The sequence below is a fragment of the Columba livia genome, chromosome 18 (genome assembly GCF_036013475.1).
Source record: "Columba livia isolate bColLiv1 breed racing homer chromosome 18, bColLiv1.pat.W.v2, whole genome shotgun sequence".
In the NCBI taxonomy this organism is placed as follows: domain Eukaryota; kingdom Metazoa; phylum Chordata; class Aves; order Columbiformes; family Columbidae; genus Columba; species Columba livia.
This window is the reverse complement of record NC_088619.1, coordinates 5542348-5560673: the sequence shown is the minus strand read 5'-3', so window position 1 is coordinate 5560673 and position 18326 is coordinate 5542348. Positions and strand designations below refer to the sequence as shown.

Below are 18326 nucleotides of genomic sequence, written 5' to 3'. Positions count from 1 at the left end.
ACAGCTGAATCAAAAGCCACAATCTTGTTTATGTGGGTATCTTCTTTTCCTTTGGAAGACAAAATTATAGATAAAGTAAATAAGGTTGGTAACTGAACTATAGAAATAAGTTCAATGAAGTCTCACCTAGAAATCAGAATGAAGCGAAAGAAATAACTGCCAGTACAATTCACAACAGCCTTAAAGAAAACGTGACTCACAATGTAACTAAAAAATGCCTCTTTTATACAATTGAAAGTTTCCAATTTTTGTATGCACATTGATTTTCATTATTTGCAGAGTTTCCCTGTAAAAACTTGCTTTATATGACTGTATTACAGGAGCAGGGTACAGTTGAGTTGGGTGGGGAAAAATTTAATGAAATATAACAAGGGCAAGTGTAGAGTCTTGAATCTGGGTAGGAACAAGCCCAGGTTCCAGTCTAAGTTGGGGAATGACCTATTAGAGAGCAGCGTAGGGGAAAGGGACCTGGGGGTCCTGGGGACAGCAGGGTGACCATGAGCCAGCACTGGGCCCTTGTGGCCAGGAAGCCAATGGTACCTGGGGTGGATTAGAAGGGGGTGGTCAGTAGGTCAGAGAGGTTCTCCTGCCCCTCTGCTCTGCCCTGGTGAGACCACATCTGGAATATTGTGTCCAGTTGTGGCCCCTCAGTTCCAGCAGGACAGGGAACTGCTGGAGAGAGTCCAGCGCAGGGCAACAAAGATGCTGAAGGGAGTGGAGCATCTCCCGTGTGAGGAAAGGCTGAGGGAGCTGGGGCTCTGGAGCTGGACAAGAGGAGACTGAGGGGTGACCTCATTCATGTTTACAGGTATCTAAAGGGAGGATGGAGCCAGGCTCTTCTCGGTGACAACCAAAGACTTTTAAGTCTAAAGATCTGGTGCCCATGAGTAAATATTTTCACTTACATGGAGTATTGGTGCCTGTCAGGTGCTTACTTTTATATTTTATAATAAATGCTTCAAGAATCCACTGATGACAGAAAAAGGAGATCAAATCTCCATGGTAAAAGCACACGCCTCAAGCACCAAAATTAAACTTTCCATTTGCAGCATTTGTATTCACCTCCATGTATTCCCAATCCTATGACGAAAGTCTGTGATATAAGAGTATGACCTGAAAAGAGCCTTAGAATCCTTTAATGGAGTATCACTTCAGGAAATGAGGTAAACGTTTTACTTCTATTATGAAACGCTGACATGACTGGTTGAAATGCAGTTCCAGGCGGTTCAGAATACGCCTGCTGTCCGTAACCAATACAGAGTTTGGACTGCGGGCTCTAGCCTTTGGCAGCTCCCCTGTGTCACACTGCGCAAGCATGAGCTGAGAACTCGGAACATAATTCAGTATTGAGACAGGAAAAGAGATTAGAAATGAAAATCTTGTTCAAAGTTGATACTTATGCCAGACCCACCAAGTTGCTTAGAGAAAGCTTTATGCAGAGAATTAAAGCTGCTTTGTCAGGCAGCTTTAGAAATATTTTGAGCTGTGGGAATTTCTCCCCAGTTCTCGGTTCTTCTCTCCCTTTTTTTTTAAGTAGGAACTTTTATGAACCAGTATTCAACTCAAAACTTCAGAAAGCATACAGAGCCATTGGGTCATCTGCATTACAATGCCCGATTCATTACGTATTTATATCGTAAATTATGTTTCACTATAAGAAAAATAATTTCCTGTCAAAATGAAAATGCTCCATTTTGACAGTTAATTTATATGGCTGACAAAAAAACAGACCCCAGCCAAAAAGCCTCATTAAGTTAATTTCATCTAATGCATGCTCATATGGAAGCAGAGAGGACAATTATAGATTCATAATTTTATTATCTGGATCAGACGATTATTTTTGAATATGGGAAGAATGTATGAATACAAGTCACATTTGTTATATCTGTGAACGTCAATAAATCAGTGCCATCAAATTTCATTCAGTAACTATGGAATTTTCAGAGATGCCTTTTTATACGTAATTCTACACTTGAATCATACTACAAAGTATCTGATTTCCACCACATTCATGTGTACATTTAATTGCCTTTTTTCCTCCCCCCAGTTACCGCTTTTCCGCGCCGCCTTGGTGAGTCCTTGGCTTGAAACTTCAGTATCTGGTAAGCCAGGCTACCTTGTCCCTGAGAAGAAAGACCGGTTTATAACCTTCTAGCTTTCAAAAGTGCCACTAATCAAAGAAACAAGAAGGAAGGCTCAACCAACCAACGGAAACAAAGGCAGAAAAAAAAAAAAGTGGGGAATTTTTAGAAAAATAAGGAAAGCCCATAAAGCAACCAGAGAGCTAAGCCTCTTCTCAGCAAAGTCTGTGAAACCTCTACTGAGAAACCTCTACTGTGAAACCTCTCAGCTGAGCAGCTGAGCAGGATTTAAGGTGAGGAACCATTTTATCCACTTGTCCTACTATTGGTACTTGCACCTTCACAGGTAACTGCTTTTAGCATGTATTTTTCAGATCTCTCCGCTGTGCACAGCTCCGAAAACGTGCATGTGGACACTACTCACGGAGATCCTTGCCTTCCCTCACAATGATGGAGAGCAGACACCACACTGAGGTTTTACTTCTACTAAACAGGTTGAAACATTAGGAGGCTCACTTACAGAAATCTCTTTTCTAAGGTGAGACATTTATATTCTAGATTCACCTGCTAATGGCATCTACTTTACTGTTTTCATTGGAGGAACTGCATCAAAGACAAGTCTCCCCTGAAGAAACCAATAGGAGAAGTTAAGCCATTTCAAAACCAGGATCTTGTACTTTCTCTTCATAAGCAGAAACTCTCCAGCTATGCACAGGCTCTACTATCAGCAGGTGCTGCTGATATTTTGAGGCATTTTCAAACATATTTGTTTCTTTATATCACACTAGAAAAGACTACACATCAGTTTGGGTGTTTGCCATCCTTCTTGTTTCAAAATAACACAAATGAAAAATGTTCACATAGACATTTCCCCTCCATAAGTCAACTAGTAAGTCTGGACAGAAATCTGCAATGAACACAAAGCACAGTATTAGGGCAGAAAACCAGCATTTGATCTGAACACCTCTCCTAGCCCAAAGTGACAAATAAGTATCACTTTAAAACTCCAACTATTCCATATTAATACATCTGGATTAATACACCTGTATTAACATTTTAATACAGAGCACATAAAAAAAAAAAAAGTCATTGAGTAACTGCTAGAACAAGGATAAATATAACTAGTTTTCTACTTTTTTTTGATAATATTTTCCAATTTCTACAGGTTTTGTATTTGGTCTTAGATGTAAATAACAGAGCTTCAGAATACCGGCACTTCCAAATAGCTTGAAAATATAAGTGCCACTGATAGATTTCATTCAATGAAAATGACATGAACTGTCAACAAACCAAATACTATGAATGAATTCAAATTCCTTTTCTTCATTAAACTCTCCTAATCACACAATTACTGCTTGTTAGGACAAGTTCCCTATGCGATCCTTCTGTCAACAACAAATAATCAGCTTCACCCACCTGAAAATTCAGATAAACTATTTGAAATAATAATGGGGTGCCTGCATAAGTCCACTCTTTGTCTTCATTCCAGGCACATTCAAGCAAACAAAAACCATAGAGCAGATTCAAGGAGACTGAACGGTGCACTCACCTGCTCCATTACGTTCCTAAGACGCAGCTATTTTGGGTTTGTCTCAGCAGCTATACAAACCATTACCAGCTGAAAACAAGATCCATTTTCATCTGACAACCTTTTAAACTTGTCACAGAAACGTTAGCACTATTGCATCCAGTTTAACCAGCAGAAAGAGACGTGACGCCCTGGTCACAAGCCTGGGAGAGCCCAGATGACCCTCAGGTGTAACACCAAAGTAACTTCCTTCCCTTGACCACTGATGGCAGTTTAGCACATTTTCAGACAGTTAAGTGCTTTAACCTGGGATTCACATACAGCGATTCCTTAAAAGTCTCACCGGGAGCCACAGCTACACACGTTCCTGTGTAGCCTCATCTAGGTGTTCCTACTCCGGCAGCGGGATTGGACTGGATGAGCTTTCCAGGTCCCTTCCAATCCCCAACATTCTATGATTCTATGAGGTTACACAGGAAGGTGTCCAGGCGGGTTTTGAATGTCTCCAGAGCAGGAGACTCCACAACCTCCCTGGGCAGCCTGGGCCAGGCTCTGCCACCCTCACTGAGAAGAAGTTTCTTCTCAAATTTAAGTGGAACCTCTTGTGTTCCAGTCTGTACCCACTGCCCCTTGTCCTATCACTGGTTGTCACTGAGAAGAGCCTGGCTCCATCCTCCTGACACTCACCCTTTAGATATCTGTAAACATGAATGAGGTCACCCCTCAGTCTCCTCTTGTCCAGCTCCAGAGCCCCAGCTCCCTCAGCCTTTCCTCACACGGGAGATGCTCCACTCCCTTCAGCATCTTTGTTGCCCTGCGCTGGACTCTCTCCAGCAGTTCCCTGTCCTGCTGGAACTGAGGGGCCACAACTGGACACAATATTCCAGGTGTGGTCTCCCCAGGGCAGAGCAGAGGGGCAGGAGAACCTCTCTGACCTACTGACCACCCCCTTCTAACCCACCCCAGGTACCATTGGCCTTCCTGGCCACAAGGGCCCAGTGCTGGCTCATGGTCATCCTGCTGTCCCCAGGACCGCCAGGTCCCTTTCCCCTACACTGCTCTCCAATAGTTCATTCCCCAACTTAGACTGGAACCTGGGCTTGTTCCTACGAGATCCTATGACCTCTAGTGCATAAATTCCTGTTTGCATGCTATTCTATCCAAATGAGAACATTATAAATACTTATTTTCATAGTACTACTGATAAACCCACTGGTTTTGCATATCTTTGTTGTGTAAATCAAATGATGCATATGTATGTATATACGTACATGCAAAGACCTGAAAAATACCCAGTGCCTGCTGGTGCAAAATTGCATCTGCTGCAGCCACATTTGTTTTGGTTTGGTTTTTTAACTCTGGGCTCAGTACTACCCTGGGTGCAAGCAGAAATACAATTTGCTTTTGATTTTTGAAGAGGTCTAAGAAAGAAAAGCTCTAGAAAACTTAGCTGTGCACCTCTAACTCTTGTTAGAGCCTTTGAAGCCTACAGCAACATTTAATTGATTGATACATTTCCCTCCAGTTCAGTAATTCAGAGGTTAAAGGGGAGAGACTGGAGGGAGGAGAGAGGCTTCAGCAACTTCTTGTCAGTATTCAGTTGAAAATAAAGGTTTAAGCCACTCAAAATTCTGTCTTTTGTGTGGATTTCATAAAGTCTTCACAGATATCAAGTAGCAGTATTCAAGGCCTACAGGTGTCTCAAATTCCTTAGATGCCCTGGTGATTTTAAAGTACTTCTAAACGTATGCTTCTATAATCACTGTTATGCTTTCTAAACAAGTAAATTAAAATTCCATAGACTAGGAAGGCAAGGATTGTTTCAGTTCATTAGAGTTCAATGCTCAGCTTCCATTTTCTGAAAATCCATTTTGTTGGTTAAAACTAAGTTTATATTACATGAAATACTTCTCTTCATTTTTTCCAAATACTTACTTCAAATTAGCTCTACAGGCTCCCCAAGACGCTCCTCAAAAGCAGGCACTTTTGTTTTTAATCAAGGAATACTAGTCTAATGGATAGCACATCGAACATATAAATATTCTACACTCCCTAACAAAACTAACTTATTTTCATAAGGCAGAAATCACGGTAACTGCTAGAATTTCCAGATTTAACTAGTGATTCCCTAATAAAGATCAGATCTCCTATGCCAAATAAGCATGAGGCTTAGGAACTGGTAGGAAATAAATAGATTAATGTTAACAAAATATATTTGGATGACTTGCAAATAAACCAATGAAATTACTACACATGAAAATCTAGCAAAATTCAGTACATAGAGATGATCAATGTATGTTCTGCAAGAAAATACACACTTCCTCTGCATCAGCAGCAACCTTTGCTAGCAACTAATAAAGATACCTGTCCTTTCAGAGGTGTTTTCTTCATGCTTGCTGGTTAAAGATCGTCAGAACCAGAAACAAAACCCATAGGAATATTGCTGAGTTACAGCTATCACCAAACTGCTCAAACTGAAAAAAGGGGGGGGAAAAGTGAAAACATTTTTCCGTCTGGATAATCCCTTTGAAGCTGTTCAATAGACAAATGTCATGTAGCTTTTGTTCACAGTGCAAGAATATTTTAAACTCAACGGAATTTGCCCCAGCTACATCTGAAAAAGGGCTGATACCAACACATACTGATGTACAAACGCTTTATTAAATGACTAGCTACCTAATACGTCTCAGTTGTGAAAAAGCCTTAAATTCTCCAGTTGCTATTAACTGCAAGCAGACATTTGCCCTGATCATGAAGATTCAGTGTATATATTGTACTGCTGCTCCTGCTTTATGAAAAGGATGCTCAGATCTTCCTGGAACACCCTTATAGACATGGGATTATGAAAGTGAAGCAAGAGAAATCCAGCTGGCATTGCAGAAAAAAACTCTTATCTAAGCAAAGGCTCAACTAAGATATTTGTAACATAACAGGCTTTGGCCACCTACAAAAAAATCTATGATGTTTTAAAAAAGATATTAAAACCCATTATCAGTTACTGTCTATACAAGACTAAGTATACAAGACCTATTCCCCTGTCGTCTTCTGAAACATATATACAATTGCCGGTAATTTTTTCTCTAGTACTTTACTGTATAAACAGCCTGTTAAAAAAATCACCATCACCAGCAATGCTCCTCCCCAGCTAAATCTCTCTTTTGGCTTTGCCAGGCTGTCTTTTTCTGTTTAAATAGGAAGCTGAAATGTACAGGTTTTCCTTTTTGTTCCTTTTGTTTTTTTAATAAGGATGCTATCTTGGTTTAAGTGTTTGTGGGTTTATGTTTTTGGGTTTTTTTAAATACAACTTTTAAGTCTCCGTCTGAAAATACTTCAAACATTGAGATTACCCTTCACCCAGCTGCACCACCCACACATCAGCAACACGCTAGAAGCAGTATTTTCCACAAGTCATATAAGTCCACCAACCAAACAATAAATTTTCTTCATCATTTTTGCTTTAAAACAATGTGCATAGACAGTACTTCATGTAAACTGCAATGATTGAGCATAATTGTAAGAACAAACTTGTTTTACTCTATTACTTGATGTACCTCTCGGTCAAGTGTAAGTTCTCCTGAAAACCATGTTAAAGGGGAATAATGACTGGCCTGGTGACATTAGAAAGACAATGTATTAAGGCAATGAAGGGGTGCTAAGACAGTCTGATTAGACATCAAGACAAAGGTGAGTGAAATTCGGATAAGTAACTAACTTCTGCCAGATTGTTTCCACTCTCCCTTTTGACTGGAAGTGCCGCACTGGGAGTTCAGCTGCATGGATCCACAGCCAAAGGGGAAGAGGTCACCCCACATTCCCCATGGCCACCATCCCTCCAACACCCAGCCCCTCCCTTGCACCAGTTTTCAACCACATGATGGATTTCCTCAGCTGGCAAAAAGGACACCACCAAATGAGAAAAAAAGGAAGCCAGGAGAGAAGGAGCTTGGCTGATCTGTTGGGTGCCAGTGAGCCAGGAGATCAGCTCTGCTGCATTATGTAACCGCACCACAAACACCAAGCTCTGGAGGCCTGGCCGAGCAGACCCAAGTGCACACCAGTGTGGTTACAGAGAGGATCTGCTGCTCTTTGCCTCCTGGCCACACATTCCTCACTACTTCCCTTGCTGTTTGTCTGAACCCTGGGCAAGTCAATTCAGCCTGCTAACCAAGAAGAAAAACTCTCTCTTTATTTCCTACCTGACTAGCAAGTTGAACTGGCTCACTCAGGAGCAGACAAGCACCAGCAATGGCTCGAGAGAGGGTGTCAGGCAGCCCTGCTGGCAGTCGGGATTTTTGGGCAACAATGAGTTCTTAGACAAGCTCAGCAGCTCATAAGCTGCAACCCTGATCCCAATGGAAGTGAACGACTGCCTGGCTTCTGCCTCCTCCCTCCATCGTGCCAGCACAGGTGCTCCTCCACACCTTGATGAAGTAGTTCAGTATACTAAACAAACAGGAAAACTTTTTTCTATTCTTTGTAAAGAGCTAAATTGGCTCATTAAGAAGCCAGTTAAACCCTTGAACCAGCAAGGAAATGGGTGGGATCATGAAGAAAGAAGAGAGAGGGTAGGACAATTACAATTCCAAGTCTATGTTCCTATTTCCAAGACTAAATACATTCCATGCAAGCTAAGTGCACAGTAAAGGTCAAATCTGTGAATCTATATAGAACCTAAATTTACCAAAGGGTAGAGGAACGGTCCAAATCTCTTGACTCACTGTAACTCAAGTAATTAGAAAAATGAATAGAAGGATAAAAATCAACAATTCAAGGCTATGAGATGAGAATAATGGGTTTTAAATGAAAACAATGCATTTTTAAGAAAGTTTATGCCAGACATAGGGGGTTTGGCAATGAGCTGAAAATATACTCTGTTTTTTTCCCAATTACACAAACAAGTACTTTACTTCAACACCACAAGCATTGTTCTTTTTCCTTGGAGCCCAAAGTAGCAAAATAACAGCTACTTTATAATGTAAGAAACAAAACCAGCTAAATTCATTCACTTCTGTGCAAACTTAAAGTCACACAGTCGTAAACTCTTTTCCCCTCCCTAAATGAGTCACTGAGCCATTTTTGAACTGCTAGTATTTATTTTCTGATGGACAGTAAGGAACAGGCGATTGTCAAACAAAATGATTGCGCGCACACACGTCATGATTCACTGTATGCTGTAGGGTAACTGGTTTGATGACAATACAAGAAATAAATCCTTAATCTGTTTCATAATTACGAATGTGGCCAAAAAGGGGCCAACATATACTATTGATAACCATGTTCATATACTGGTTTTTTTACTCTTTTTCTCTGAGGTTCTAGTAGAATAAGGCTGATTGTTCACTCTACCAAAATAACCTGACCCTGAAAAAGAACCACTTCCCTCTGGTGTTCAAATTCACCACATCTTTAGATTTCAGTTTATGCAGCTGACAGAGTTAAGAACATTATGAAAAATGCTGACACAAGTACTAAACCATAGAGCAGCTGATCTTATGTGCGTGCATAATAATGAACTCCCTGATGCAGTTTTCAACTTGGAAAACCCTACGTGTCTTCTATTTTAGATTCCTTTCAACAGTTAACAACTAAAGGCCTTATTCATGAAGTAAATTTATCTTGGGAAATGCCCTGAAAGCACAGCCTGTACTCTTCCTATGTTCAGTAGCTTACTATTTTCTGAAGATTTATCACATACATTTCTCAGTAAGAGATTACATTTCACTATTTCCAAAACCAATATTATACATATTATACAGCACTTTCACTAAAAAGGATTTTTTTCATGATCCTTCTCTTGCAAACAGGCTTACCTGGTTATATAAATGTTGTAATTAAGGAATTTAAGCTCAACCATTTTATCCTTGGTTCTTATTGTCTTCTGTTTATTTATTGTTCCCGCAGCAGCTGAAGGAAGCATTTGGAAAGATCTCACAAGGAAAAATTCTTGTTGGCTTTTCCCACTAGAAGTGTCCAGCCAGATTCTGTACAATCACACAATAGCTAGTGAATTATAGAGTGAGCTTTTTAATTTATTGCAAGTTAGTTTTTGATTTTTTTTTCTTTTTGGCAATGTGGATCACCAATCTGAGAACCACGTCCAAGGTCTAGATGGCACTGGATTCTGGTTTCGGTTCATTCTTTACTTTGGCCGCAATGTGAAATATAAATCAACCACACAATGGAATGTAGCTGATGTCTGCTAACACTTCTTTTACACTGAAATGTAGGGATCTGACATGAGAAAGACAAAGAACAAGAATATAAAGATGGATGGTGAATATTTATATAACTATTAAACTGTAAGCACTATTCTTCTCTTGTATTGCTAAAGGGTATGATTCCATCTCCCAAGAGCATCATCCCCCACTCAACTGAGCTAAAGAACTGGAGAAACTGAAGAAAAAAAATAAAATGTTATATTTTAACAGATTATTCATTTAGGTTATATTTTTATTACGATCTGCTTAAAAGAATTTAGCTCCAGATGACAAACAACTTGATCAAATACTTACAGGTAAGGATACAAATTTCCTTTAGGTTTAAACCGTTTTTCTGCCAAAATGTCCTATTCCAGGGTACTTTCTTAAGGGATAAAAATACAAGTAAACTTTACTCATAGTAGCTGAAAGATGTCTCAAATTTTACTCATGTAATAAGAAACCTGGAACTCTCTGAACATGGGAAAGCCCGTTTAAGTTCTGATCACCAAAACCCAAGGATGCTGATTCAGAGATCTAACGGAACAAAACCAGATGCACAAGGACAGGTTTCAAGCCAAGTACACATGTGTAACAGAGCTGTTATGCATCAGCCAGACTATTGTATGACAGATACAGAATCACAGAATGTCAGGGATTGGAAGGAACCTCTCAAAGTTCATCCAGTCCAATCCCCCTGCTGGAGCAGGAACACCCAGATGAGGTTACACAGGAAGGTGTCCAGGCGGGTTTGAATGTCTCCAGAGTAGGAGACTCCACAACCTCCCTGGGCAGCCTGGGCCAGGCTCTGGCACCCTTACTAAGAAGAAGTTTCTTCTCAAATTTAAGTGGAACCTTTTGTGTTCCAGTTTCAACCCATTACCCCTTGTCCTAGCATTGGTTGTCACTGAGAAGAGCCTGGCTCCATCCTCCTGACACTCACCCTTTAGGTATCTGTAAACATTAATGAGTTCACCCCTCAGTCTCCTCTTCTCCAAGCTAAAGAGACCTTCTTGCCCTTTTTGAAGACTGGAGTGACATTTGCTTTCCTCCAGTCCTCAGGCACCTCTCCCATTTCCCAACACTTGGCAAAGATGATGGAGAGCGGTCCAGCAATGACCTCAGCCAGCTCCCATTCCTGCCATCCCTCTCCCATTCCTGCCATCCAGCAGTCTCGCTGTCCCAAACCATTCTACTAAACTGCGATATGCTCCGAGGGATTCACAGCAAGCAGCTAAGAACACTCTGTGTGTCTGCAGAGAGCACTTCTCTGTTAGACTTGAAACAATACGCTGAGTTCGGCAAAAAGATTGCTGGACCTTGCAACTGCGTTAAAAAGCTGTCAGGGTGAGAGGGAAAGCCGTTCATGTTTGATGAGAAAGACAGAAGTATTTTGGTTTAAAACTATTCTTTGCTGATTGAAAACTATCCAAGCCTAAGGAAAAACAGGCATTTGGTTTTATAACTGTATTCCAAATGATGCCTTTATTGATGGAGCAAAGGTTTCTGGCTGGGAGGGTGGTTGATGCAGAGGAAAAGTGGGGATGCAAAGGGGATACAAAGAAATCATCTGCCAGAGGAGGGAAAAAAACCAGGCAAAATGGACTGCAAACGTTAGAGGCAGCAGCAGAGGCCTGAACATCAAGAAAATGAAGGGGACTGAACAGCAGCAGGATAGCTAAGGACTGAACGTGCCAGTGGCGCTGTACGTGCACAAGCAGCGCGTATTACTGCGGTTGTTTATGTTGGTAGGTGTGAAGGTCAGCTACTTATGGGCACTTAATGTCAAGTGACATTAACAGGGACAAAACAGAATCCTACTTTAAAATTGACACTTTGTTTTTACTGACTTCTAATGAGACATAATCTGAAGGACTTAAAGAGGGGCTGCCAGCTGAAAGAGCAATTTATTAATCTAAGGATGACTGGCTAAACAAATGCAATTAGGAGTGGAGAGAAAGGGTTAAAACTATCCGTTTTGTGCTAAAACAAACAAACAGATTCTTTCTTCAATTTGGGCTTAAAGGTTCTCACTTCTTCCATAACAGAATACAGATGATTCACAGCTGTTTGGCATCTGTTGCACTTCTACCTAGTGAGCACATTCCCTTTGTCATTAGATATCTCCAAACACGAACTGGCGGCACTCGCATCCCGTTCTCTGGAGTACTAGCATCCCATATGTTACTGAATGTTCCTTATACATTTCTGAGTATGGAAATCAAGAACCAGTGATCTACATGCAGTAATATGAAAGCAGTATCTGCTTACCTATGCCTAAGATATTTTTTCACTTACTACAGCTATTTAACATGTGAAAGGATCTAAAAGCACCCTTCAACACAACGTAAGACTTATTACATACATTGTTAGCAATAAAAACCAACTTCTTGCAGTTAGAAAGGTGGAAAAATGTCAGTTTCTCCGATTTATGATCAGAGAAGTCTCATGTTTACTGGATGATTCAGAAAATGTTGTTGGTTACTTAACTGCAGTATTTTGCAAATGCAAGACGAGCCAAAAGTCTGGTTATTTTGTTTCGAAAAGCAGAAGCTTTTCACCATATGAAACCAATTTTATGTATGCCACTGATTCAAAATTTTTAAAAAAAAAAGTTTATCTATTACTTCTGGCATCAAATTATTATATGGTCTCACATGGGTGAAATATCTCCGTTGAAAAAGCTGTGCAAAGTACTGAGCCTGGCTTGCTTTCTTTCTCTCTGATAAACCTCCAGTCTGCTTGGAAATTCATATTTTTTCCAGACCTCAGCTTGGTAGGCTTATTTGGCAATCTGTCATCTTCCACAGGCACATACTCTCTCATTTCCTAGCAGCTGTGAACATTAAAATTTCCATTAAAATCTACACATGTCCACTTAAAAGATCACAGAATCCCAGAATGTCAGGGATTGGAAGGGACCTCAAAAGCTCATCCAGTGCAATCCCCCCATGGAGCAGGAACACCCAGATGAGGTTACACAGGAAGGTGTCCAGGCGGGTTGGAATGTCTGCAGAGAAGGAGACTCCACAACCTCCCTGGGCAGCCTGGGCCAGGCTCTGCCACCCTCACTGAGAAGAAGTTTCTTCTCAAATTTAAGTGGAACCTCTTGTGTTCCAGTTTGAACCCACTACCCCCTGTGCTATCATTGGTTGTCACCGAGAGGAGCCTGGCTCCATCCTCCTGACACTCACCCTTTAGATATCTGTAAACATTAAGGAGGTCACCCCTCAATCTCCTCTTGTCCAGCTCCAGAGCCCCAGCTCCCTCAGCCTTTCCTCACACAGGAGATGCTCCACTCCCTTCAGCATCTTTGTTGCCCTGCGCTGGACTCTCTCCAGCAGTTCCCTGTCCTGCTGGAACTGAGGGGCCACAACTGGACACAATATTCCAGATGTGGTCTCCCCAGGGCAGAGCAGAGGGGCAGGAGAACCTCTCTTACCTACTGACCACCCCCTTCTAACCCACCCCAGGTACCATTGGCCTTCCTGGCCACAAGGGCCCAGTGCTGGCTCATGGTCATCCTGCTGTCCCCAGGACCCCCAGGTCCCTTTCCCCTACGCTGCTCTCTACTAGGTCATTCCCCAACTTAGACTGGAACCTGGGCTTGTTCCTACCCAGATTCAAGACTCTACACTTGCCCTTGTTATATTTCATAACATTTTTTCCCTGCCCAACTCTCCAGCCTGTCCAGGTCTCTGGATGGCAGCACAGCCTCTGGTGGGTCAGCCACTCCTCCCAGATTCAGAAGCTTCAAACCTGCTAAAGCAGGAAAAATGTCACTGGCATAATTCTCTGGTAAAGCATATAAAAAATCAGACATGCATAATGAAAATACATTTTAGAAGAAAATTACAGAAACTGAATAAAGGTCTGTTTTTGCAGAAGGTAGATAGGCTGCCTTCATTTACCAGTTGCTCACACATAATCATGCATAGTCAGTGAAGCAGATGTTAATTTTCCATATGCCCAATGTACAAACAACATCTTTTTGCTGTGAAAAGAGGTTTGACACAAGTCACAAAAGCACATGTAGGTGCCATGGGGCTGCACGGCCCTGCTGTTTGCACAGCAGATGCATTGGCCTCTTTCATACTAAAAATTTATATATATTAGCATTACTTATGTTTTATTCCTAACAAATTAGCACAAGCCCTGCCACAGCAACAGCCGTTTGCCTTTAAGACTCCAGCTATGTTATCGTTTTCATTCAAGAGAAAGTTGAACTGTGTTCTATGCCTAGCTGCTTGCACCTGGTATCCTACTATAAAAGGGGACTCGAGATTTCACCTATCCTTAATACAGAACTTGAAACGAAAGTATTAGACAAAACATGCTTGCTACTGAGGCATGTAATTTCTTCCTTCCTCTTTATGCTAAAATTATTCACATTACCTACTTGATGAAGAAAAGCCCAAGCAACCTAAGATTTGTATCACCCACAGAACACGGGAGATTCCTATCACAGGGACCCTTTTTTCAGTACACAATGAAATAAGTGTTGTCCTCAGTCAGACAGAAAATAATTGTTTCTGAATAACAAAACATATATTTACTACAGATACTGTTTCAGCCACTTAAGAAATATTTCTATGCTTTGCTTTTGCAATTTATCAATGCTCTGACTGTGTTCAGTAGCATCCTCTACCATACAAATCAGCGAGGTGCCAGATCCAACCATTACCACTTGACGTTAACATGCTCACATTCTGTAACCATGGATTTATTATAAAAGCCACGAGTGAATTTAAAATATGGCAGAACATCAGAAAAACTGTTCAGTTTCCAATTCTAGAAACCATCTTTTTGATCCTGAATAGCAACCCAGCCCACAAAGTTTATTCTCCCTCCACTAAACTATATTAGTGTTGAATCTCCTCTTCACATGGTCTCCAAAAGGGCAAGGGATGCCTCCTCCATCACTGCCCACACCTGTTCAACTTGAATATCAAAATAATTTGTTTTCAGAAGAAAATGTTAATAATTTTCCATCGCTAATACATGGTTATTTATACAGCTCTATCAACAAAGGCAAAAATGGGAATTCACTGGACATGGCATCAGCACCATCATTACTTCAAAAACCCCATTCTGTTTGAGACAAGATGAGCTATAGTTAAAATGAGTTTAACTACTGGGAAAGGCCTATTGGTACCAACAGGCCAAGCAGCCCTGTCAACAGACGAGATGGCTCAGGTCACCTGCAACCAGGGGAATTTTAAAGAAAACTGCTCTGAAGGCACAAGACTACCAAGTCATCATTTTTAACCTGCAGGAAATAGCTGCCACTTAAGTTCTTGAATAAAAATACATTAAAATTTGGGGGGGGATTGTGCTTTAAATTGGTTCAAAATAAAAGAATTAAAATGTGAAACAATACACTAGCAATTACTGCAGTAAATGAAAGGGTCAGCTGTTCTACAGTTTCTAAAAAGGAGGAGGCAAACATCTAGCAAAGAAACACAAGATCCATAAAAAGATTTTAACCCACAATTTTCTATCAATAGACACAGATCTTACAAACCAGAACACTGAGCCTTCTAGTACCATTATTCTTTCAGCCGAGAGACAGAACCAAGGCCTCACAAAAGTGACTTTGTCTAATTTAACTGGGCTCCAGCCCACGAAAGCTGCTATCGCTGACGCCCAGCGTGCCGACAGGAAATCGTTGCTGCCTTGAGCCTTGATCTACCCACGTGAAACGGAGCTCGCTGGCTGACCACAGATCGGCCTCTGTTCTCTTTGTAATTGTCAACATCTGCTCTGCAGATCTATGAATAATTTTATGACACACACACACACACAAAAATCTCTCCTACTGACTCCAAAGGTTGTTGGGTTTGTTTTTTTCTTTTTAAACATGTGTAATCTGGCACTGAGATTAAGAGAGAGCCTGTTTTGCTCAGAGGTTAAGATTTACATTCTTCTGAAAGATGCCATTGAAATGGAATTCAGGGTAGATAGAAAAAGCTAATGTTGCTGTTACCTTCTAAAATCAGGTGGCCAAATAAATGTTGGCAGTTGAGATACTACATCATTTTCAAATATTGTAGTTAAATGCAGCAAGAGTCCACTGGCGTGGGCTCCACAGTAGCTGCCTCCACGAGAGGCAGCTGTGATTCCTCCAACTGCTTGATTCATGCCAAGTACAACAAACCTCAACCCAGACATCTCACTCATGAAGAGGCGAGGGTGCAGATATACCGGTGGACACATTCGACGTCACTTGAGTTTCAGTTAAAAGAAGAAACACATTTCAGTACAGCTTAGCAGCACTTTCCTGTTCTTTCAAGCAAGCCATCAGGGGTTCTAAGACTGTCAAGCATTTGAATCCAACAGTTTCTAACTTATTTGCATTTCACAATCACAGATTTATGTATTTATTTATTTTTAGAGACGAGTGCCAGTATGAAAGATATGGATAAAACTCTGGGGACATGGCCACACTCTGACTTTAGATTGTCACAATACCTGGCTAAAAAGGAAAAGACAAAAACAAATGCAGAGGTGCACAGGCACTGGTCTGTCTGCAGTGCTCATCAGTGATGCTGCTCTTCACCATCACTAAAAGCAGAAGAATAGAAGCAGAGATAATTACAGAGCAAATCACAAGGGGAGTGAGTACTTGCCAGCAGAATTCTCAAACAGTCTTCCAGGACTGGAAAATAAGGTAACGAGGCTTTTTCAATGGACTCCTGCCCTTAGGTACCCTCTTGGCTGCATATGGGGCAGACCTTAAAAAATAAATCCTTTCTCCTTTAGCTTTAATAACCTGGAAATAGAAGGAAAATAAGAGTAAGAAGCATAAAGCTACACACTGTCCTTTTAGTGTCTTGCTGAAGCGTACACTACATGTGGGTCCACTGCAATGACGTTTTTATGTCTCTTTCTTGCTTCTACTATAATAAAGCTGAGAATTTCCCTGCGATTTCCCACATGTAAATGCTGTGACAGTAAGATTGCTTTGCATTAGCTTGGGTTCAGTATTACCTTTGTGGCCTGGCAGCGCTCTAAACGAAGCATGTCAAAGTGTACGAGCACATTGAGCTCAATGCTGCTTAGCAGAGGTCTGTAGACTTGCAGAGTCTGGTTTCTGTCAGAAACAGTATAACCTGTTCATATGCAATTGCCAACCTGATGACCAGGTTCTCTCCTTTCCCTGAGACCTTGACTCAACAGACAGAGCATTTCATGGGTACAGTAGCGTTCTCTCCAGAACATGATGATTATCAATCTCCTACTTTCTGGCTTCATGGGTGGTTACATTTAAATATCTTCATTAGAAACTACTAAGCAATGTGCTCCTTGCAAAATGAATGGGAAATTAAGTATGTGGTGAACTTGTGGCTCTTCTGTGAAGCATCAAGGAAAGACCAAATTCTTTAGGGGGGAGATGAAACTGGGAATGAAGTGGGTAAGTGAAAGCTGCTGAACGTTGTCACAGCCAGAGAAGAGAATAAAGAATGTGAACACTAAATGGGGCAAAAATCAAAACACAGGCACACAAAGTAAATCTAGTGCAGAAGGTTTTTTGTGCTAAGTGGCTGTGGAAGGAGCATTTGTATTACATGCTACAGTCTGATTTAAAAAAAAGAAAACCCACAACCCCCCCACACACACATAAAAACAAACAAACAACAAAAAAAGGATGTACATCTTAAGAGTCACTGCTCAGGATCTAACTCAAATCAATCATATTATTTTGTCTCATTATATACTTATATAGAAGGAGATGACCTAGATATAGAGAGCACAAGGAAGATGAAAAACCATTAAGAATACATTCCATCAGTCCAAAGCTCTGGCACTACAGCATCAATCCAACAGGCTACGCAGGGCATAAATATTTTCATGTAAGAAATGGCTGTGCTACAGAGACCTGTACATATTTTAGTATAATCACAGCAGTGCAGCTCTCTAGTAGAGATGTAACTACACTTCCATAAAAGTTGTACGTAACTGAGATGTAAGTATGAGCTATGCTGACACAAATCACTTTTATACATATAAAAGTCAATGCACATAAGTGTTTTTAGTAGTATATTCTGGCATCAAATCCCTAAGCAGATAGATAAAACAGACTTGCTACAAGCTTAAAAAGTTCAATTACATACAGCACATTTATTTTGTCTTTAGTGGCAGAATAAACCCTCCAAAGTGATAAAGATTCAAATAGTATTTTAAGAAAATTTGAACCAGCCTTTAAACAGCAAGTGCTTGTCTTAATTTGTCTTTACCACTTCATAAAATAATCATAATGCTGAGATTAATATGTTCATTACCATATTTATTTCATTCGGACATTATTAGGGCACAGGTATGCAAAGACTTATCCAAAATAAATACAGTCCTTCTGGCATGCTAAGAAAGTATCCGCCTGAAAAAATAATTCCTTCTGTCGCACAAAATTTCTTAACACCTATCATTTATGTTGACAGGTATGCTTAATATCTATTTCAACAAATTCAACATTAAGTTCAGGAGCATAAACAAATGGTACGTCTTGGAAAATACTTCAAA

The 18326-nt window shown here is 40.7% G+C and overlaps 1 protein-coding gene across 6 annotated transcripts in view; it reads right to left on the bottom strand.

Moving 5' to 3' along the window:
• B3GNTL1 (UDP-GlcNAc:betaGal beta-1,3-N-acetylglucosaminyltransferase like 1) overlaps positions 1 to 18326 on the bottom strand; it is a 95398-nt gene that overhangs the window by 44703 nt on the left and 32369 nt on the right. The window contains exon 7 of one of the 6 annotated variants that reach the window (XM_065034618.1): positions 2052 to 2123. The exons of 4 other annotated variants lie outside the window; for them this stretch is intronic. In XM_065034618.1, coding sequence (XP_064890690.1) covers positions 2052 to 2123 — 72 coding nt within the window. Of the gene's footprint in view, positions 1 to 2051; positions 2124 to 16435; positions 16579 to 18326 lie in introns of those variants that run through there. One more of the 6 variants, XM_065034623.1, reaches the window with a different exon arrangement.